We start from the raw sequence: 22,806 nt of genomic DNA, 5'->3' as shown, positions 1-22,806 counted from the left end.
GTTGTCAAATGTTTCAACAATGATGAAGTTAAAGGGATTTACAAATATCCCCTCTTCCAATCAAACTTTAATATAAACCTTGCAGAACCCACTCTAGCACCCACTCTAGCTAATCATGCTGGAATAGTCCCCACTTTGGAACTACATGCTTATTGCTCCTGGCTATTTATCAGGTGATGTCAGTGCATAAGCAATAAAAAGATGAAACTAGCTGGTGTAAAAATAAAAATGTAATGAGCACCACTAACACATACTGATATCTACATAGAAATCTCGAAACCTGGGTATACTGTATAAAGCCAAAGATACCTATAGACTTTATTCCAGGTGGGATAGGTTGTTAACATTAAAGCATATCAAAACATGTCCTGGACAATGCTTTTCATTACTAGGCCTCATTTAAGTGTGAGAATCACATGAGAACCCCATGATAATTCAGTGGAGACCACAGAAGATGCCCTGAAAATGATAGCGCTATCTCACCAATTAGATAATAAACAATTAACAAGCAAACACACTTTTTTTTTTTTTTTTTGTATGCCCTATTATTAAGGATATGCATTGCTAATGATTGTCAGTTTTTGTTCAGTTGCAAGTTGTATCCTAATATCAATGATTGATTAATATGATTAACAAATGTTGATTTCTGCTTCATGTTTTATATTCAAGATCATGTTTTTTTCACACAACGTATTCACATTTTGTGTATGCATGTCAGCAGGGGGGGGGACAGCATTTGCAACATTTTATTTCTCCTACAGAAGAGCGAAATCCTATTTTAAATGTGTGCCGCTTCATCCACGTGTGTCAATGTTTGCACTCAACGCACTTCCTTAGCAACGTGTATCTGAACCAGGAAGTACTTTTGTATGCTCTAGCTAACTAGCTGCGGTTAGCACAGAGGAGTGAAAGAGAGTGGCAGCAAAGATGATCCCACTGAGAGTTATGAGTCTGTCTACCGACCGTGTGTTTTAAACACATGTCAGGCAAAGGCGTGGTTCGCAGGCAGTGTTGTCGCTGGTAGGAGAGGAGCGGAAGCCGTGAGTTGATATCGTTTTGTTGATGTGTTAGCGAGCTGTTAGCTAAGAAGCTAACGAAAACGCAGGACTGTCAGCTTGACTTGAGTTGAAATAACTTAGTTTTTTTTAAATGTAGTGCCATTTTGTACTGATTAAACAGACACGTGGCATGAACTCAATAATGCTTGTTTAATAACGCAGACTTTAAAGTGAAATGCGTAACGATACACGAGCAGCAGGAACTGTTTGGAAAGTTGATAACATCCATTTAGGTTAACGAGATGGGTGATAGATGTGCAAGCTTTGATTTGTAGTCTGGTGGAGCTGCACTATGAACAGCACGTGTTTAGGTAACGTAGATGTTAGTCACACGATGTTTGTAAGTTAAGATTTGAGTCAATGTTATTTGCTTTCCATCACTTTTAGACCATTGGAGTTGATTAGCTAGTGATTGATGCATGTGTGGAAATATTAAGAATGTGCAGATTCATTTCTTCAACCACACAATTCATTGTCAGTGAAATCAGCTTAATTAAACTGAAGTCTTGGTCCAAGTGAAACCCTGTCTAGTGCCCCCAGTGTGCCAGTGGCTCCGTAGTCTCAGTGGTACATAGCTGAGAACCCCCATGCTGCTTTGCACCAGGCACTTCACATCTGTAACAACATCCAAAAACGTATCATCACCGTGTCCTGTATGATCCCTGAATGGTAATGTTTGCGTTTATTTTCCCTGTCACAGGTGCATGAGAAATGATTTTTCTTACCGCTGTCTGAGAGGCCATGATAGGCTTGTCAGGTTATGCAGGGGTTATGGAAAGTCTAATGAATCCTGATCCTGCTGAAGAGCAGCAACCCTCCTCTCCCCTGGCCAACTCCTGGTCCTTAAAACAGGAATCAAGCAAGAATCCAAAGCCCAAATGTGTTGGTGGATTTGTCTTAGTGCATGCAGGTAAGTGCGTAGATCATGATTAACAAGTAGAATTCAGAGCTTATTGGAAAGAAATACTGTCTGACGCAACACCTCATAATACGTAAAGATGATGATTGTGGGCATCGGTTGACCCGTCATGCACCGAAACATTACGTCTCCCAAAGTAGTTTCTCTTAGAGGAGGTCAACCAGCAACACTTTATGAATGGTCAAATGCTTTTTTTTCTTCCTATTATCTGCTTTCAGGAGCAGGATACCACTCTGAATCTAAGGCCAAGGAATACAAGCATGTGTGCAAAAGAGCCTGCCAGCGAGTAAGTTCATTTTATAGCTATTACTATAGTCAACTAAACTGTGTGTTTGTGTGCAAACCAGCAACATAACCTTGTGCTGTTTGCACACACAATCTATGTTCTTCTTCATGGAATGTTTGCAAATTAATTACTTCAGTCTAGAGAACATGTAACAATACACAGTATTGAATCTGTTAAATACTTATGAATGCAGAGCAATAGATCAAAGCAGCATTTCAGGGCTTTCCTTAAAGAATGAAAGAATGGTGCTTCAATGTAATATTTGCTTGTAATTCTAGTTGTAAATATGACAAATATGTATGTTATACTTGTTAGTACAAAATATTTCTGCTGAAGCCCATGCATTAACCAGAAATATTAGTTTTCTTTATGTGATATGAATATAGAATAAGTGTGCTTTCATCCATACAATGAAGTCAACCTATTTAGTCAGTCTAACCGTTACCTATTCACTTGCTCTAAATCTATCAAATTTGGTAACTAAAAGTTGCTGAATACTGTGAGCTTCCCTCTTCTACGTTTTTGCACACATTTGTTCTGTTCTGTTCTACTATCAGTGGATCTAATATCTTCAGAAAGTATCTAGATTCAGTAACTTTGTTTGATCGGCAAGATATTGTGATATAAAGGTCTGCATCTGTGAACAGCTGTCATTCCATATTTATTCAGTGGGACTCCAATCTGTGTTTTGGCAGTAGCACTCAAGCACTTTGATGCTCTTGTTTGAAGTCATTCCAGTTTTCATTTGGCTGTATTAACATCATTTTGCTGTTGGAGTGGAAGTCTTTGTTTTTTGGCACTCTAAAGCAGGTTCTTCTCAGGAATGTTTTTATATTTAGTTTCAGTCATTGTTCTTTCCATCTGTACGACTGAAATACTAACCATGCCGTGTTGCCTTCACCCTTGATTTACAATTAAAATGGTGTTAGACGGGTGGGGGGGGGGGTGAGCTGTGCCCAGTTTCCTACTGGATGTAGTACACACACACACACACACACACACACACACAAATTCAATCCAATCCAGGATCCTTATTGCATGTTTCACGCTTGTCTTTGCCCTCGTTTTATCTCGCAGTTTGAGCTTTTGATGAAGCTTAAAAGGAGTTTTGTTTTCAATAACGATTTTTTCCCGTTTGTTAGTCAGCAGGATATGGAGGTTTTCCAGTAAATGCACTGTAGTGTGATTATCTAGGAGCTAGAAAACAAAATCACTTTACAAAGGCTTAAATGAGAAATGTGTTTTTTAACTGGAAAGCTGTTGCACTTCCAACAAGGCGTCTCTTTGTCTTCTCCAGGCTGTGGACCGACTCAAAGCCGGGGCACTTGCAGTGGAAGCAGTGGCCGCAGCACTGGTTGAACTTGAGGTTGGTTGATTTTCACAACCCCCCCCCCCCCCCCCCCCCCTATACATAATGTGAAAAATATTTATATTTGAGCCCAGATTGGATGGTTCATTAGAAATAAAATGTTCTTCTAGACTCAACATGTTTTTAAATTGTTCTCAGGACTCTCCTTTTACAAACGCGGGCATGGGCTCCAACCTTAATTTGTCGGGGGAAATTGAATGTGATGCGAGTATCATGGATGGGAAGTCGCTGCATTATGGGGCCGTAGGGGCTATTAGTGGTGAGTTATTACACATGCATTGATATTTATGTAATATTGCTGTGTTGTTGTGGCACTGAAGTTCAGTCTCCTGGAAGTATTGGCAATGAGTCAAGCCTCTATCTGTCATAGTTTTGCTGATTTACTTTCTACCATCTCAGAGTTCTTTAGAGGTTCATAAACAGAGGGGACCACACACTTTTTAATAACCAAGAAATTATATTAATACGTACACATCCGCATATTCAAGAGAGAGCTCATTGAAGGGTTTCAATAAAAGCTTAAAACTTATGATTTATTCCAAACAACAGCCCAGGGGTGAAAGCTGGCACTTAACATTCAGTTCAAAAGACAACAAATTGCTTTTATTGCCACGTGTGCATCATGTAACAATTAGCCATATGATATATTTATGATGAATAAAACTTTCTTGGCTTCGATATAAAAATCCATACCTACCAACCCATGTTTTTCACAAGGTTTAAATAGGCTAAACAAACACCTTCATAGGTGTGCTTGTGTAACAATGGCTTTATTAAGGAAACTGTGCAATACTAAACAGTAAACTCAATTAATATATCTCATGTGAAAATGAACAAGACAAATATTAACAATGCACAGAAAGTCAACACAGATGTGAGTATTTCTGTAATGAATAGAATGACCTGCTAGCCCTGTGATGATTCTGACTTCTCCTTCAGGTATTAAGAACCCAGTCTTAGTTGCAAACCGTCTACTGATTGAAGCACAGAAAGGGAAGCTATCAGCTGGCAGAATACCACCCTGGTGATTATAACGGTTTTTAATTACTGTGGTATTAACCAGACTATATCCACCTGTTAATTTGTATTCTTTTGTCAGCTTTTTAGTCGGGCGAGGAGCACACGATTGGGCAGTCGGCCATGGAATACCACCATGCCTTTCGCAGAAAATGGCCACCAGTGAGTTTTGCTGCACAGATTTCTAAATATGCTCCACCTAAGAAATTCATTTTGTGTTGAACTGAACCAAAACACAGTGCTCAAAGCAACCTTTGGCAGAGGTGCATTCATTTATATGGAGGCATTAGATTGAGATTCATATTTTTTCACACACAGAGTTCAGTTTATCTGCGTACAAGAGGAACAAGCGAAAGATGGAGCTGGCAGAAAAAATGGACACGGGACATAATCCGGCCAAGAAAAGACGACAATCAAGTGAAAATGTGAGTATTATGTTCTGAAATGTATTCTTTCTCAGCGGCATCACTTGAGGCAGAATGGGCCCGCCCCTTCCTGCTAATTTTACAGTAGTATTCTGCACAGCAAAGGCACTGTTTATTCTTCTACCACAGGTGCTGCAAGGGGCTGAGATCGAACCATCTGACCAGAGGCATCATTTGCACTAAACAAAATGTTCTGTACTAGAGTTCGGCAAAAAGCAGCCTTTTGGGCCAAGTCGGGCCTTCCTCCACATATTTTGGCCTGTCAACTGAAATCTGAAACTCTCCCTAATTAGGCTACATTAAGACGTTAGACAAGGCTCAGAAATCTTTTGTGGATGGAACAAAAAACAAAAATCCATGTAAATTTCAATGGAGTAAACATGACCAAGTAAAAATCAAAAACCCCAAGTGGAGAGCAAAGTGATGCTGTGCCTTTATGTGTAGGCAGGAAACATCAAGTAGAATATTGTATTTTGTACAAGAAAGGACTTTAAATGACTCTCCACAACTAAGTCATCAAGGGACATTCTGCCAGTGATGATCTCACATTCTCACTGGGTCATTAAAGGAAATGGCCTTACCGGGTTGCACAGACGTTTTCCGGGAAACGATAAAAGGTGTTGACAAGAGTTGGTGCAAGGTTTCAGTGCCCCGAGCAGCACGACTGGAGAGCGACTTGATGATGAGCGGAGTAGAAAGCAGTTGGACGTAGACTCATTCTGCTCTGAAGTCACCAGCAGGGGCAGCAGCACAGAGGAGGATGGCCTTATGAGAGCTTATGGAGTTTATATTGGTTCCGGGTGTAAATTGTGTTAAATGGAGTAAAACGTATAAACGGCCAAAGCTCGATACGCTTCATTCGACCAACAGTAATATTAATGACGTATCCACAAAAATACAGAATAACAACTAAGATGGAAAGTTGTTGACTTTGGCAACTGATGTTTGAGGAAATGAAGGATATTTGTGTCAAATGGCCGGTTAGCCTGATGAGAGCTTAAAGGTTGAGTGGCCCCACTCTTCTCATTTGTCTCCTACATGTATACACACAACTGATTAACCCTACTGAAGATTCATATGTGGCCATTTGGTGCAGTTAAGCTTCCACTTATTTCAGTATACCTGATACTCTAGACTGGGACATGTGTTCACATGCATGCTTTTAGGTTATTTTACAGGAATTTGGCATCAACCCTGTCTTTAGTTATTTTAACAGTTATTTTAAGCTCTTTTTTTGTATCAAGAATGGCCATTAGAGACTTCAACAAAAAAGCATTATCGTAGCAAGCCTGGTTTTAATTTCCATACACAGTCTTCTTTTTATGCCTCTGTCTTTTTGCCAAGCAATAAACTCTTTCCATTCTTTTTTTTTTTTCTGGGTGAAACAGCCACCTGTCTCATGACGGTATATAGTTGCAGTTTTGTTTAGGAAAGTCTAAAGCATTTCAATATAAGTCCAAAGATGCCCTTAAGTTTTACAGTCATTTACTGTGGATTGCTTTTTTAATTTAGGGACACTGATAAGGAATGACAGGAGGGTCTTTGTAGCATTTCTAAATAGTTGGCTCTGGTTCTTTTCATCTTCAAAAGCGCGGAGACGGGGCTGATTTACGAGAGCATGCCGAGGCCTTTTGTTTTTTTAGTCCAGGGTTCAATGAAGATCTTCAGTTTCTGGTGAGAGTGGAGCTTGGGTCATGTATCATAATGTCATTTTGCACTTAAGATGTAGGACTCTATTCATCATGCAGTCTGATGCATGATGGTTCACAAACTAGTCACTTCCAAAGCAAACTGCAATCACAGAAGGGAAAACAGCTGATTGAAATCACAACAGCACATTTTTAATGAAACATGAAGGATCAAGGAAGAGTGATTCATAAATACATACATTCAATTTTTAATTTTTTCTAAATGTCCTTCGTCAAAGATGTTGTATCTGCTCCAGAATGTGAATGTTTGGATTTCTCCTCCTTTTTGTTGCCTGAAATGAGAACAATTGTCATTTTGAAAATGTCCAATTTCTGCTCATGTGAGTCCTCTTCTTACTGTGATGTAGGACAATGGTTCAGGGTGCCTGGACACAGTGGGGGCCATTGTGGTAGATCTGGAAGGGAATGTAGCTGCAGCGGTGTCCAGTGGAGGTCTGGCCATGAAACATCCCGGCAGGGTTGGCCAGGTAGGGAGAACATCTGTCTATGTCTTTACCCACAAAACAACTTTTACTTGTACAATTAATATATAAAATATCATTTACAAGATTGAGTCAGGCCTTTATTTGAGATGGCTTTTATAAGAGGCGTATCGTTACTTCAATGTGGTTTTTTTTTTGTGTAAAAAAATGTATATTTATGTGGAAGCAGCTACATGTAGTTTGTGTCAAATTATGGTATGCTGCTGAAAACCAAAACGGCATTAATCAATGTTTTCTTTTTGATAACGCTGAAGGAAATGACTAACAAACCCACAAGGAATTATTACCCGACTCTGCGGCTCCACAGGGGTTTTAACCACTTTCAGCTCATTGTTTTGTTTTTACAGCTAGCATGTTCTCGGTATGATGCCGTCATTTTCACCAAAAACAACTTCGATGACGTTCAGACGTCCAGTCAGCTCTGACCCTGACCTCCATTCACGTGTCTCCGTCCTCAGAACCAGCTGTGTGTCTGTCAGCAGCAGCTTTCTGAGGAGCTCAGAGGACAGCAGCCGGCCAAACTGTCTGCACCAAGGCTGACTGACAGCAGAAATTTACCAGACAGAAATAGCTTTTAAGTGGGCTCCTTCGGCGGAATCAGCATTTTCTTTAAACGTATCAATCCATTTAATCAAATGCATCAATCTGTTCTGTGAGACGGGCGAGTGACGGACTTCAGAAATGCTTCCTCTGCGGATCGCCCTTTAGACTCCTCAAGTGGCCACAAACTCAATGCCAATGGAAAGGTGGTGTCGGCTGGATGTGTAAACGGGCAATATCATGCCAACGCATTAACCACAAGCTACTAATAATGAGTCAATCAGCCAGGGCTGTGGTTTGTTTTTTGTTTTTATGCCCCCGTGTGGCCAAAAATGAACTCAAATCAATCCAGCTTTTGAAAGTTTGAAAGCATCAGATAAGAGTATTTAGCAAGCAGCTGTTAACAATGAAGGCCCCCCCCCCCTTTGTTTCTACCCTTGCTGTGTTAATCCGGCCTCGCTGCCGTTTGATGTAATTAGAGCCTCTTAATGCAGATAGTCTAAATAAATGAGGCGACCTACTGCAGAAGAATCCGCTCCGATCATCCCCGTGTCTTGTGCCCTATTTTTAATGTTCATGCAAACTCAACAAATTCTAGTTCAACTTTTGTGTGCTGGAGGTCTTTTACTTTGAGACGGCTACCGGAAGTTGTGAGTCTGCATGAACAGCAGCTGAACAGGACAAAAACAAACAACTTAACAATGGGAACAGAGCAGAATGAATCGGTGGGATTTACTGCTTTGCTCTATTAACACTGTCACTGCTCAAAAACCTGAAGCTCAGTGCAGCAGAGTCGTGAGTATGTTGTTCCACTGTAGTTAATGATGCGGAAACCTGAATTAGGCTGAAATGACCTCCCCTGCCCTGGAGTATACGTTTTTAAATATTGTATTTGGCTATGAGCATGCTTCTCAAAGTTATTATTTGAGAATTAATTATATATTTTGGTAATTCCAAGACAGAAATGTATAAACAACGGCAACTAAAAGGTCCTCCTTTGCTCTCTTTTCTCAGGCCGCTCATTATGGATGTGGCTGCTGGGCAGAAAACGCTTGTAATATGAACCCTTACTCTACAGCAGTGAGTACCTCAGGTAAACCACAGCTCACTCTCTACAGCCTACTTGGCAGTTGTGTACATATGTGTGTGTTTGCGTGCATGTGTGTGTAACGTTTCCTCGCACCGTTAACGTTTACCACCAGCCTGCTGTTTGCTTTAGAAATGATACGAATTGGAAACAGATCTTTATTTAATGTGAGCCTCTTATTCAGGCTCGCTGAGTCAAGCTTCAATAGTCCTGATAATACTTTCCGCTGACCTGCAGCCATTCCTGCTGAGTGACTCTCATCAGTCACTTCCTCAGCTTGATTGAGTCATCATTCTCCACTCTCCGTTACTCAGCTGCATGCCGGGTGCATTGCAAAGCTCTGTGGAGTTGCAAGGACATTTGACATGGGACACCTGCTGTAGACATGATGGAGAGAACCGCAGGGAGCGCAGCAGAAAGATGATCCATTTGCAAACTTCAAGTGCAGTTATCAGGATTGGGATCTTAACTTTTCCCGTCTAAATGAGTGGTAATATACCTGGCAGTTCAATTTGTGAGAAGTGGCTAATGGGAAGTATAGCAGTATGTTTTCATCTCTTAAATACATGCTGTCTTTAATGCTACCAATAGCAGGAGCCCTACCAATTATATTAAAATCTAAATCTAAATCTAAATCATCAAGGTTAAAGGTCTAACAATCTGTTAAACATTGTCAATAGTTTGCCAGTAATTTAAATGAATTATAGCGCTGAACAATTGGAACTGAAACACAACGCAGAGCAACATCAGAAGGGTGTCAGGTGATTGGATTGAAATCTAAGAGCAAACCATACATGAAATTCCATTCACCACCATTATATTGGGATGTAAGTAGAGGACTTATCAGAAGATATCTCAAAACCTCTGAAAAAGACTCGATCTATAAAAGAGCGATCTATAAAAGGTAAAGAAGAGCGATAACTAGAGAGCACCAAGGGGTTAGTGAGTAAAATGTTTCCTTGTGGTTTCACTAGACAACCTGTCAAATGAAAAGGAACTTTTCTTGCCGCCGTTGGCAGTAAGAGCCTTGTGAATTTTGTGATATACAATGCTTCAGCCGTTACAAGTCTGCATTTATAGAAACGACGGCAGCCACCTCCCTGCTGCTGCCACACAGGAGTAGGGAGGTCACCCCCTGAAGCACCGGCCCTTTAAGGATTAAACTGATCCAGAGAGTCAAATGGACAAAGACACCCTTTACCTTGCAGGACCAATATGCCATTTCAAAAACAAGTTGCATTCTTCTTGAACATGTGAACGCAGCGTACACAACCATGCTTTAGCGTTTCCCTAACCTGAGAGTGCATGCCTCTTTCAGCTGAAAGCAACATTGCTTTCGTTGTGAGCGGTATGGTTTCGAATGTGAGGTAGAGAGGATGTATGTGCCCACTTCTTTAAGATGTGTGGAGACGCCCGCGACATAGCTTCTGGGGAGCATTAAAACCTTTTTCATGTGGATCTGTAGCCTAATGCATCTCAGTGCGGACGAGCTGATTTGATCAGACAGGCTGAAGCTTGAGTCATATGTGCTCGGAGCACAGAGATAGCCAGCATTTTGCACCGCTAAAGCTTGTCTGAATATATTATAACCAGCAATCAGTGAGAAATCTAGTGTAGTGTAACAGCCAAAAACAGTTTATACTGAGCCAAGGCCCTCTGTCTGGTGATTCTCTGGCAAACAAAGAAACAAAGATATGTTTGCATCCCCAAGGTTGCTATTCCTCTATCTACCATGTGCTGTACATTTGTATCTATGATCACACGAGATGACAGTTTGGTATTAAAGTTGTGTCACTTACTTGTAACGCAGCTCAAAGGTGATACATAGTCTGTCTCTACTGTATTATCACAGTCAACTAGCAGTATGAGACGCTGTCTTGGTTATAGTCTGCTGAAGTGTAGCTGTTTGCTCTCTGTGTGTATTTCCACCTCCTGTCTTCCTATATTGTGGCTTTGCCTTTGATGTGACTTAAAAAAAAAAAAAAAAAAGAAGCTTTCCTTATGGGTATGGAGAACATAATGTGTGTTCCAGTAGAACACCTGTTTTTAATTTCCTGACATGAAAGGCATTCCCATCAAAAGACACACAAAAACAATCATTTTCATCCTGACTCGTGGAGCATGGTCCTCACCCTATATGTCACTCTTTCTCCCCTTCACCTCACCCCCCCCCCCCCCCTCCACTCTAACATGTTTTGTAACATGCGCCATATGTGGGTCTTTGTTTTATATGCGTTGACTGCTTCGCCTGGCGTTCACTTTGCTGTGGCCCGCGAGAGAACAGCTCACGCACTTCACTGTTTGCTCTCGCTGCTGCTGGCTGTCACTCTCGCTGGCCTATTTTTTGTTGTTGTTACATTTCTCCTCTGTTGAGTTGCTGCTTCAGTCTGGGCATCTCACTGCGGTTCCAGTTCAGTCGTGTTCACGCTGCCATGATATGCAGCTCCCCTGAGACAGAGCCCTTTACGGGAAACAAAAGGCACAGTACCTGGCCAATCTGACGTTCTGCTCTCGTTAAAAATGTAACTTCAAATTGCTGCAGGCACCTGGTCTCCACAGTTAACGACCTGCGTTCGGTTTTGTTGTAGTTACCTGATATTTTACGAGGTTTTCGTTTGTGTTTACAGAAACAACGAGGCTGTATTCTTCCCTCTTTTATGGGGTTTCACAGGAGCTTTTGCCAGATGTGTTTTGGTTCCACTTTTGGATTTCTTGTCTTTTTCCCTGACTTCACATTTTGAGTAGAATCATAATATGACTTATTGTGCCACACATGCATCGTGCATTCAATATCTGTCTTTCCATAGCAACACGAGGTACTGGTTTCAAAGTTAGGCCTTATAAGCAGTAAGTAGTATTATCTAAGATATAAAAAAGCTCACCTGTCATGTTTTGCCTTGGACGTGGTGAAAGGTAAGGTGAGTCATTCATGGTGTTTTATGGTTCCTGGTTTACTGAAGTGCTTCACAAAGTGCTTTGTTTCTCTCTCTGGATGTTTCTACAGCATATCGTCCATCACATGCCACATAACTGAAGAGCATCAGATAGATTCAGGTGTAGCCAACTCGAGCACTTGAGCCTCCTGGCATTTGTCTGATTCATTAGACTTTTTATACTGTAGTTTTGTTTTGAAAAGTGTGTCGCAGCCATCGCAGTTCACATTTTCAGTTTAGGAAAGTGAATCCTTAAAGTCTGCAACATCTTCCATTATGTAACATTGTAACCAGATATATCGGGTAAACATGATCTTCTGAGCATGTCTCAATATCAAAGCATAATCGACTCAAAGCACAATTGGTAGTCAGGAAATGCTTGTACATACTGATCTCAAAATTCACTTCAACCTCAAGATGTGAAATATCAAGACGTGATTAATACCATACACAGCTGATGTTTGAAAGTCAGAATTTTAATAATGTGGTGTGTACTGCGTGCGCTTCACGTCTCTCCAAACTGATCTCGCTGGAGACCTTGTGCAACTCTGATTAAAAAAGGCCTGCATGCTGACAACAAGGAAACGAGTGAATGCAAGTAACTGATCCGGGTTCAGCTGTGTGTCTGTGTGTCTTCCGCCAGGCTGTGGAGAGCATCTGATTCGCACCATGCTGGCACGGGAATGCTCTGCTGCCGTGCAGTCTGAGGATGCCCACCAAGCGCTGCTGGAGGCTATGCAAAACAAGTTCATCAGTGAGTCACCCATATGCAGCCTGACTGCCACTCCATTCCAAACGCACAGATGTGTTAGCCCGGGAATGTGTTTGCGAGAAACACAATCATGCACAGAGGGAGTTGAGCTCACAAACAGATGTGGCATAACATAAGGAACGGGCTAACAACTGGGAACATTGGGAATAATAGACTCAGAAGAGACGGCGTTTGATATGTGGGCCTTCATATTTTCCACGCATCATAGATGACAGCCACAGATAATTTTGGAAGACATAATTGTTTTGTTGAATTTTTATTTTATTTTTTGCTGCCATATTCTCAGAAGTGGTCAATTTGAGAAAGTCTTGTTAACTGTGTTTGCTGCGTCTGTGAATGACCACTGGGATAGCTCGGAGCAGAGGAAGAAAGGACATGTGGAAACATGTGGTGGTTTCTGCCTTGTTTTGGCCTCCTTTTAAAAACGTCCGTCTCAGTTTGGCTTTGTCATGGACATCTGTGACTCCAACACATTCGGATGGGCTGCATGAAGCCAGTTTGAAGTTAATTCTTCTGCCGTTTTCTTTCAAGATGCACGTTAAGTCAAACAAAGCTCCATAAATCCTGCCTTAGCAAGGCCAATGATGACAGTGTCTGTGATGTGGAGGCCTCTTTACTCAACTTCCATGATGCATTAGTCAGGTTCCCTAAATAGAATATCTTTAAACACCATCAGTATTTTTAGATCCGTTTTATGTAATACAGTACCTCTCATTGTATTCACACACAGACACAAAAATAGTCAAATTACATTAATTAAATTTTCTTTTGTTATGGTTTAAAAAGCGGTGATCGTTGAGGCAATAATTGAACTGCTCTCATGTTAACAACATGCAAAGATGTCAGAGTTATTATGGAATGTGTAACAGAATTAATTTAAGAGCCTTTTTAGAAATGTACAGCGAATAGCGGGGTTTTGTGTGAATGCCGTCCAAGTGTTTTATAGAGTGAAGGGAACATTACGACATGGAACCAAAATCGGTGTGAAATGCAAGAAAGAAACAACGGCGTGCAGACACAGAAATGTTTTTTTTCTTGTTGCTGTGTTGAGACATTTCAAGACATGCTGTAGCTGCTTTTAGTTTTGTTCTTTACCAAACTTGTATTGCCCCTCACTTATTAGCCAATCCAAGTTGTGTTATGTATACACAGCACCTCATTCAAGTTTGCCAGTAAGCAAGAGAGTTTCTCATTCCACACAAGGGATTGTTTTTGTTTTTTTAAAGTAAGCTCAAAGGTCTTTGAGAGTTATGTAGCTGTGTGTTTTTCTTTAAATTTATAAAGAATTTATTTTTATTTAAACTTAAAATGTATTGTGGTACAGAAGTGTACAGTGTGGGGAAAATGACACGACCTGTCATTAACCTATTATGTGCTAAAACCTGCCCCACACAAATAGAGTGAAATAGTTTTGTTTAACAGTCTGCTAAACACAATAAATGCACCCAAATAAAGGCTTTCAGCTGTTTGACTTGGCCAGAAAGGCAAACAACGTGAATGGAAGGAATTTTTAATTTTTTGTTCTGATAGATCACCTTAATTTGATTAAAAGGGCTGTGCTTTGTCCAGCTTATGTCACGTGTTCTCCTTGGTTGGACGTGTTGGGGAGGAAAACTTTGTCTGTCTCATTCTTGGTGTTTTCTTTGTGTGCACAGGCTCACCCTTTCTGGCCAGCGAGGACCGTGTTTTGGGTGGAGTAATTGTCTTGCGCTGCTGCAGATGTGTGGAAGCTCCGCCATCTCAAAATATTCAGGGTATACTGGGTAAGACATGAATCCTTTCAAATACGATCACACTCAAACCTCCGCAGCCGCAGCTTATGGCAGGCAGAGATTTGGCTGTTAATATTTAAAAATCCATCAAGCGATGGATGGGAGAAGATGGGAGGAGGGGGAGGAGGCACTGTGGCTTTCCTGGCGGGTGGTCTGTGTTTTTACCCGCACAATCAGGCTCTGGTTTCACACCCTTCATCTCCGATTCAAACAGAGACCTCCCACTATGGAATCAACAGCTAATCTTCTTCAAGTGGAGGCCTTCTGAATGCTGCCCAGTTTGACTGATTGAATTGGCGGATCTGGTTTCTCTACCTGGAGCTTCTGAGAAGGATCGTTCTTTCGCAAAGCTACCATCATTTAATTTGACTTAATGAGATGTCTGTCCAAAGTTAAGGCAGTATGATTTACTACTGGGTTTTAATGTTACCGTTTGCCCTTTTTTTTATTATTTCTAAATGATTGATATCGGACCATCAGCTCCAAAGAAACCAATGGACGGGTTCCAGTTCACAGACAAAGTAGAGCAAATGTTTCTCCAACGTAGCAGGGGATGACATCTTGATGTCAAATCAAACATGATGGCAAATGATTAGTGACACGCTATTTATACCATACAGAATGTCAGCGTGAATAATAAAAAGCTCCTAAGTGCCACTTACTCAGTGGTGTGCAGGCCCTGTTTGATGCTGTTCATGGACCGTAGCCCTTGTGCAGAGTGTGGACTACCTCAGATTACTGTGGACTGCAAAGGGCTCTGTGTTGATTTACAAGAATAAACAGTACGTCGACCGCATCCTTTGGGTGCTGTGATTTCTTCTCCGGCTCACAAGTCCTACCTTCCTCTACAGTTATGTCACAACTGCAAGTCATAAAGTTTCACGATAATGGGCATGCTCAGAGTGTACCGCAGTTTGGCAGGCTGAGTCGCCTCCAAACTTTTTTTCCTCTGGCAGATGGAAAGGTTTCATTTGTGAAATTCAACATTTAGCATATTAACAGTCTGTTTTCTCCCCACACCCTCGCTCTGTCCCCATGCTCTTTTTATCTACATTATTACAGTTACATACATGTATAGTTATGTTCAGTCTATAATGAACCTTTTTTGTCTTTGTGTTCCTCACAGTGGAGTTCCTATGGAGTCACACCACAGAGAGCATGTGTGTTGGCTACATGTCAACCCAAGATAGCAAAGCAAAGGTGAGCTTCCCGATTAGCTTGACAATTAAAATGTATTGCAGTGAGTTTCACAGGCAGGATTATTTGCCCCTGCACCACCTGTGTCTTGTTTGGTATGTAGTCTGCTGGTGACTTTGTGGAAAATACATGACAACATCGTGAATGTTTGAGGTTGGCTCTGTGATCCTCCTCCCAGACCATAGCCTTCTTAAAAAAACAAAAAACAAAAAAAACATTAACAAAACTCTTAAGTAAAGCACATAAATTGTGTGACTTGAATCAGTCGGTGTGGCTTTTTAAGCAACACGGGCTTAATGCTCTGGAGTCTCAGCTCAGACGGATTTGTTTGGCTGATGCATCTCTGTCACTCTGTATAAAGAGAGGGCACTGTTGTTCAAGCCTGGTTCAGATTTCAAAGTGTTTGCCCTCCGTGCCGCCTCCCTCCCCCCCCCAGTCCTTCTCTCTGGCTCTTGGTCTATCTCTCTCGTCTCTCCCCCTCTCTGGCCCTACCTGGTCCTAAAGTACCATAAACTTTACTGAAAGTCATGCACCACCGGGGATATCAGTATCAATCTGCATATTTGTCAGATGTCCTCTGTGTATCGGGCTTTGTGGTGGAATGTGAGCATGCGAGCTCCCCTTTCACGCCTGTGCCAACGTCAGGAGGTGAGCGGAACACAGTGAACTGTGTACTGTTCAGGGGCGCCTTCCATCACCGAACGTGTCTTTTTGTTTGTTTGTTTTTGTTTTGTGTACAGTGTTACATAATGTATGTATAGCTGGATGAGCAGGCGTTAGCTGAGGGTGATATTATTGGTGGCATATAGTAGGCGCAAACTAACACCGTCAATTCCTCCACAATGTCTCTGGTTCATGAGTGACAGGTAAAGCAGTGCAGTGGTATCTACTGTATGTGGTAATCAGAATAGATTGCAGGTGCAAGGGAGTGAATTTAACATCCTGGGACTGGTGAAGCAGAAGTAATGTGCTGATATCAACTAGATAATAGAGGAGGAGAGTGCAGCCAAGAACACAGCTGCTCCACCGAACCTCACACTGCTCCATGAAGCTCCCATGTGCCTCCGCGGCTCTCATCGGCTGCATACCAGAGAAAACTGGATGTTCCGTCTCTCTTCGCGCCTCCACTCTGGGCGCAAAACAAGATTTTACCCGTTGCTCCCCAGCTGGGCCCAGAGCTGGCCCCCAGCTCGCTGCCAAAATATCCTCCATTGAGAGAGGATTCAATAGGAGAGCATCTCTTTTCTCTCCAATCTGGTGAAGTTCAAAAAGCCAGAGATGGGAACCTTAATGCGACCCGGCTCCAGTCATGATGCCTGTTGTCTGCGAACTCGGTCTAGAAAGTTGTCTGTATGACATGCAGGCCCAGGAGGTGGCACTTTTATGTCTGCGGACGTCAAAACTGAGTGTCCGAAGCACGTTGTGTGGATAAACACAAGGCTTAACTTCAGCCCTCCTGAAATTGTCATCTTGCATTGTAGCATTGGGAGCAGTAGAGATTAGGGTCAATTCTGTTTACCAAGCTGCAGCAAGACATGCAGTACATACATAACAGTTCTTCCAATGAAGATCGTGTTGTCATGAATGCTTGCTGAAGAAAACGTAATAAGTATTAGTGTTCCCATTGCACTTTTAATAGATTGCCTGAATAATTCATCCTGTTTTTAAGCACTTGCAAAACATATCGGTGCACTGAGTTGCAGAGATTGCATATAGAGCCAGACCCATCCACAGTCTCAGCTGCTGTTACAGACATTCCTCCCATTCCTATTCGCATCCCTCTGGGTGTTTCTAACCAGCTAGAGTCCGTCTTCCTCTGCTTTTCTGTGATAAGAACATGAAAGGGCGGATGCACAGTAGCAGAGGAGAGTATTTAGGACAGAGGTCAGACTGGATTTAGATTGTAAGTCTACTTCTCTTTCACGTTTTGATGCAGAGATTTGTATTGATGTGTTCTTTCTGACAAACAAACAGTTTCACAAACCCAGAAGAACAGTGAATCATTCTGCTGTTTAGACCAAAATGTCTTGGATGTCGGACCAATGTTTCAGAGACGGCGCTGGCAGTTCCCCTGAGGTTTTTCATACCTTTCACTCACATGTTGTTTTGGGGACAGTTAAGTTGAGTCTGTATCCTAATCCTTTTGACATTATGCTGTAAAATATCTACAAGGCCGAAGCGCTGCAGAGGGAGAGCATCTGGTTTTGTTCAATCACTCACCTGTGTTGGCGCTGGATAGCACATCAGAACATCAAGCCATGTTTTACAGAGCTACACAAAGCTACATGGACAGGCCAGTGGCGGCACTTCTAAAACTATTGTTTTATTGTTTGTCATGATTGCAGAGATGAAAGAGACGTGTAGGATCCACAGCAGCACCGCTGTGGCTCAGTTCCCTCCTCCTGGACATCATTACCACTATAAAGCTTTTGCTACTCATATTGCGCCGGAGGAAATCAAATGGCCTCCTGGTTATTGTCTGCTTTGTATATTACAGGACAAATGTCTTTTATTATGGTACATTTTGTTTTTGCTATCCATCTCGCATGGAGAATAAATAGCATATGATTGTTTTTTAATTCCTTTGGTGTATTTCAAAAGAAAAGAATGTGAAAAACCACAACACAGAACCAGCGGCAGACTCACAGAGCTAAATTGATCATCAGGCCGATGCTGTGGTGTTGATGTGTGGCTTCTTGAGCTCCACGTTCATATTTCCAAAGAATGTTGTTTTTCTGCGACGGATACAAAGGAGCTGTGTTTGTCGCCGTATATTTTGTCCCAGCCGTAGTCCTGTCATGTGGTCATTTCGGTCACTGGGTATCGTGATGACAACAGGCTCACTGTAGGTTTGCGTGTCCTCGTAGCCCAGCTGTCATTTCTTTGCTCCTCTTTCAACCCCGCTGACTTTATAATTGGTTTACGCTTTTTCTTTAAACATGGATTCCTCCACAAAAAATGATAGGTTATTGATTTTGCACATTGTGAAGGAGAGACAAACATCACGTCCACCAACAGACAATCCTGAAATCAGTTCAAATCGGTGTTCTCTCACTGAGATCACGTTTGTGATCACGTTTGTGATTGAAGTGGTAATATAACTCTTTGGACCAGCACAACACGGTTTCAATCTAAGTACTTTACTGTGTTGTTTATCCTTCATGTGAATGTGCTGCATGCTAATAATCCATATATAGAATGAGAGTGATAGTAAAGGTTAGCTACAGCATTATATATGTCTGATGGTGACCCGACCTGATGTTGCGTGAAGCACTCCTATCCTCTCGACTGGTTCCCTGTAACCTAGACTTCTGAATTAGCGCGGCAGCTTGTGAAAGGCACGCAATGCTCTTAGCCCTGTGGTGGCGTAATGACTCCCTGGTTTTGTTTAGTAAGCCTTTTACCCCTTCCTGCTTATACAGTCAAATTGTCCATTCTGTCAGATTGAAAAATGAAGGTCTTAACACATGCTGCAGGGTTGTGTGTTGGGGTGAGGGTTAGGGCACATCGGTGTCATTGTCAGACACAGTTTTCTTGCAAAATATATGAAGTCATGCAGCTGGGCTCTAATGGTGCCCGGTAGTGTATTTTCAGCTGTGTAGTCAATGTGGTTGGAATTTAAAAGAACATTGCAAAAGCTCCTTCCCTCTGACATGCAAACATCAAAAGCAGAACCCGGCACCGTTAGTTGATTAAGTCTCAGCTATGGACCTTCAGTCAAAACAGTTTAAACGGGGCCTTTCTTTAACCTCATCTTTAGAAGATGAAGGGCAGAGGACGGACCCAGAAAGGGCTACTGGAGGCATAATAGGCCCTGAGAGTGTTGCCATGTGTGCATGGCCCTGTCTGGCTGTTGTCCCATTGTAGTGACAGTTGCCCTCGGGGTGCCGTAGTCCAAGCCTACACAAAAGGAAGTGCTGTAGAGATGAAGGCTCCTGCGACTGGCAGAGTGATGTCAGGCCAATTCAGTGGCCTGGTCAATAAGTGGATGGACTCTTCCCCCAAGGCTGGAGCCAGTGTTGCCCTCTGTGGAGAGAGAGAGAGAGAGAGAGAGAGAGAGAGAGAGAGAGAGAGAGAGAGAGAGGAAGGAGGACGACAGCCATTATTGGCACAGGGAGAGTCAGTCACCTTTGATCCCCCAGTTGAAGTATCACTCCTGTCTTCACAGCTGTGTTTGCCCCTCTCCTCCTCCTCTAACTCCTCTCTGTCTCGGCTCAAACACAAAACACTAGCAGTCTGTTCCCTTTATCCACTCACTCTGTCTCTCTCTAGATACACACTCGGCATCTTCACACTTCAGGGGCACATGCTCCTGATGCAACAGCAGTATTCCATTGCGAACACACTATTTTTCACTCTCATCTTTAATAGTATTTAAGTTATACTTGTGTCATTATTGTCGTCATGAATAACTTTTCAGAGTTCTAAAGTCCTTGTGTTATAAATGTGCAATGCGTCTGATAATCCATCATATGTCTGATGGATGTTTGTCTCAAACTGGACTTCCTGGTCCCGCATTTCATCTTCTCTTTGGTACCTGTGGGAACACATCTACTGTACACTGCTGCTGCTCCTTTCTACATATTGCTATTTTCAGTGTTAATGCCCGCAAGCAAAGTTAACCATCATCCAGAACTCATCATCAGACATTTTACACGCCCTGTTAGCCTTTCCTTTCCCCCATGTAGCGCTGCCTCTGTGTGTATATCTCTCCTAGATGATGGTGTCATTGTGTGTGTATGTGTGTGTGTCTCCCTTTGTTACCTGCAGACACACATATCCAGATTACCACCTGGGACGATTCCTGGACAGTGCTTGGCCATCGAAGGAGGTGTGTGTCGACTGACGAGCGTAGTGGAGTGAGCCGCGTCCGCCCTCCTTCTGGGCTTCTTCCGCGATACTCCCTTTGCAAACCCTTTTCACTCGACCACAAACGCACGCCCCCCACGTCCCCGACACCTTTGTGAAGCCAGAAGTAATCAACTTTAGCTGTTTTAGCAGCTGCCCAGGAAGGAGGGAGGCGTGTTAGGCTCTACTTAGTGCACTTACAGGACTTCCCTTTGCCACTGTCTGCCTCCAGCATGTACTCTATATCACCCCCCCCCCCCCCCAAGCTCTCCAGTGTCACCTGGATTAGACTTGATGCACCAGTTTTTCTTTATTACGCTTTTCCTTTCCCTACTCTTTTTCCTTTTGTATATAAGCTATGATTTAGGAAAACAGGGTGGCTGTCCATGTTCTTTTGTATCGCTGAACAGATGTGACTATTTTCAAGCATTATTTTGTTCTTAAAGTACTTTTCAAGTTTAAAAAAAAGATGTCCGATTGCACCTTGTGGAATGCCTACTACTCAACATAATTGTTAACGAGTGAAGCATTTATAGCTGTGAGAGCTGACCAGTCATGATAAACATCAATTTACAATGTTCACACGTACAGATCAACTTCCATGTGCTCGTACACACGTATCGTTATTAATCCTCCAGCATACTGTATCATGTAGCATAATGTGCATCGTAGATCACGATGCAGTTTATAACCATTCAGCCATAGAATGCTTTGCTTTGATTGTTTTAAAATGTGAATACATAGCTATTGCATGTGCAAAATCTACAGTAAGCCACTTTGTGTTCTCTGGACTGGCGTAGAGTTGATCAAGAAGCAGGAAGCTATGCTGATGCATACGGGCTCAGGTAGCAGCATTTGACCCCACCGCCAAACGTGACTGTTAAGTCATCATTTCAAAATCACAATTTATATTTGTATAGTCACAATGACAGAGACATGTATTTTCTTGCTGAAAAAAAAAAACAGCCAACGACTAAGTTATGTATCAAGCCAATGAATTGGCGCTGTTGAGAATTGTACTTGAAAGGAGTAAGGGTCTAACTTTCTGTTGGGATGATCAGTTCCTCTGGTTTTGCTGTTTCACTCAGTTACTGCTAAGAATTCCTGTCTCAACAAAAGCTTTTTATTCTTTACTTGAAATGCAACTTATGTTAAATGGTATAAGCTATGGAAATGATAATATGTGCACAGCTCAATACAGTGCTCAAAAAGTCAATAAAATCTATGTTGCTACACCTCTGTGTCTATCATTCGTCTTTTAAACTCTGTGACATGACACACACACACTCGTCCAACGGTACCTGTTTCAGAGGAGGAGAAGAGTTTGTGTGAACCCAAACAGATAGCATGCAGCTCATGATCATGCACTGTGGACTGCCAAACATGTATAGTCTGGGAATAAATGACATGCTGGAGTAACTGGAGCATAAAAATAATTCTCCAGAATGAATGTGAGGTTGCCGAAACATTCGAGATGAAATATAGTACGTCTGTGTTCTGTGAGGAACCTCAATGACTATTACAATTGTGTGTGTGCATCCCTCACATGCACACACACACAAACCCAATAAATGTTTAATTCATGACACTTTTTTAGTCTGGATATACTGTACATAACCCAGTTTGTCAATGCTTTTGAATCATCATACCGCCTTTTATTAGAGGGGCAGTTATTCATATTAATTGTGTCGGTCTCTAGGGCAAAAGTTTGTCCAGCTGTTGGCTCTGGATCGTGGCCACGTTAGTGTCCGCGAGGAATGTGCAATAGAGATGTTCAGGAAGATAAATACGTGCACCGTTTGAAGAGAGAGATGCCTCCCTGTCAGTGCACCATGCCTGGTTGTGGGATAGGACGACATTTTGATGGTATCCAGCCGGTTTGCCTCTCCGGTGTAAGATGTCACAGTCCGTTGACATCACTGACGTGCAAAATGTATTTGACGGGTCAGGAGGAGCAGCAGAAGGTTGGTTGGGTGGGTGGGTGGGGGGGGTGCTGTGCATGTTTGTTTTTGTTCCACAGCCTCCTGACCCCGGGGTTGATCTTGAGGGTCCATCTAAAAACAGCAGATCTATGTTACCTTGCCCCTCACCCACACTCACACCATTCTCCATTAGCTTGGTCGCGTGTTTTTACAGAGCACTCTCTTTTCATCAGGGCTAATCTGTGTTGCCGGGAGACCCTCTGGCCTATTCGGCACAGAACCTTCCCCTTCAAACATCATCCCTCTCTGTCCTGGATCCCCTTAGCTTTGAAAAAGGATCCCGGGTCTTTAAAAAGTGGACGGGGTCCTGAGCCATTCAAGGTGTATCCAATGCCTCGCACTCAGCAAGGCTCTTAAATGCAAAACAGACGGTGGAGCAAATAAAGATCAAAGGCAGCAGCCTTGCCCGC

General features: G+C 42.3%; 1 protein-coding gene across 2 annotated transcripts; it reads left to right on the top strand.

The window, feature by feature from the left end:
* The first annotated feature begins 852 nt into the window (after positions 1-852).
* On the top strand, positions 853-21,649 carry tasp1 (taspase, threonine aspartase, 1). 2 transcript variants are annotated; one of them, XM_076076815.1, is made up of 14 exons: positions 855-1,040; positions 1,759-1,968; positions 2,196-2,263; positions 3,561-3,629; positions 3,771-3,891; positions 4,572-4,656; positions 4,732-4,811; positions 4,968-5,074; positions 7,131-7,250; positions 8,820-8,898; positions 12,469-12,579; positions 14,253-14,360; positions 15,496-15,569; positions 20,337-21,649. In XM_076076815.1, the coding sequence occupies exons 2-14, from the start codon at positions 1,800-1,802 to the stop codon at positions 20,427-20,429; spliced, it is 1,284 nt and encodes a 427-aa protein (XP_075932930.1). In that variant the 5' UTR covers positions 855-1,040; positions 1,759-1,799; the 3' UTR covers positions 20,430-21,649. The 2 variants fall into 2 exon arrangements, with proteins under 2 accessions (XP_075932931.1, XP_075932930.1); XM_076076816.1 differs by lacking the exon at positions 14,253-14,360 and having other exon boundaries at positions 853-1,040.
* The last annotated feature ends 1,157 nt before the right edge of the window (positions 21,650-22,806 follow it).

Source organism: Anarhichas minor, unplaced genomic scaffold (assembly GCF_050575085.1).
Source record: "Anarhichas minor isolate MPS153535 unplaced genomic scaffold, ASM5057508v1 ptg000058l, whole genome shotgun sequence".
NCBI classification, from domain to species: domain Eukaryota; kingdom Metazoa; phylum Chordata; class Actinopteri; order Perciformes; family Anarhichadidae; genus Anarhichas; species Anarhichas minor.
This window is presented reverse-complemented; position numbering and strand designations above follow the sequence as displayed.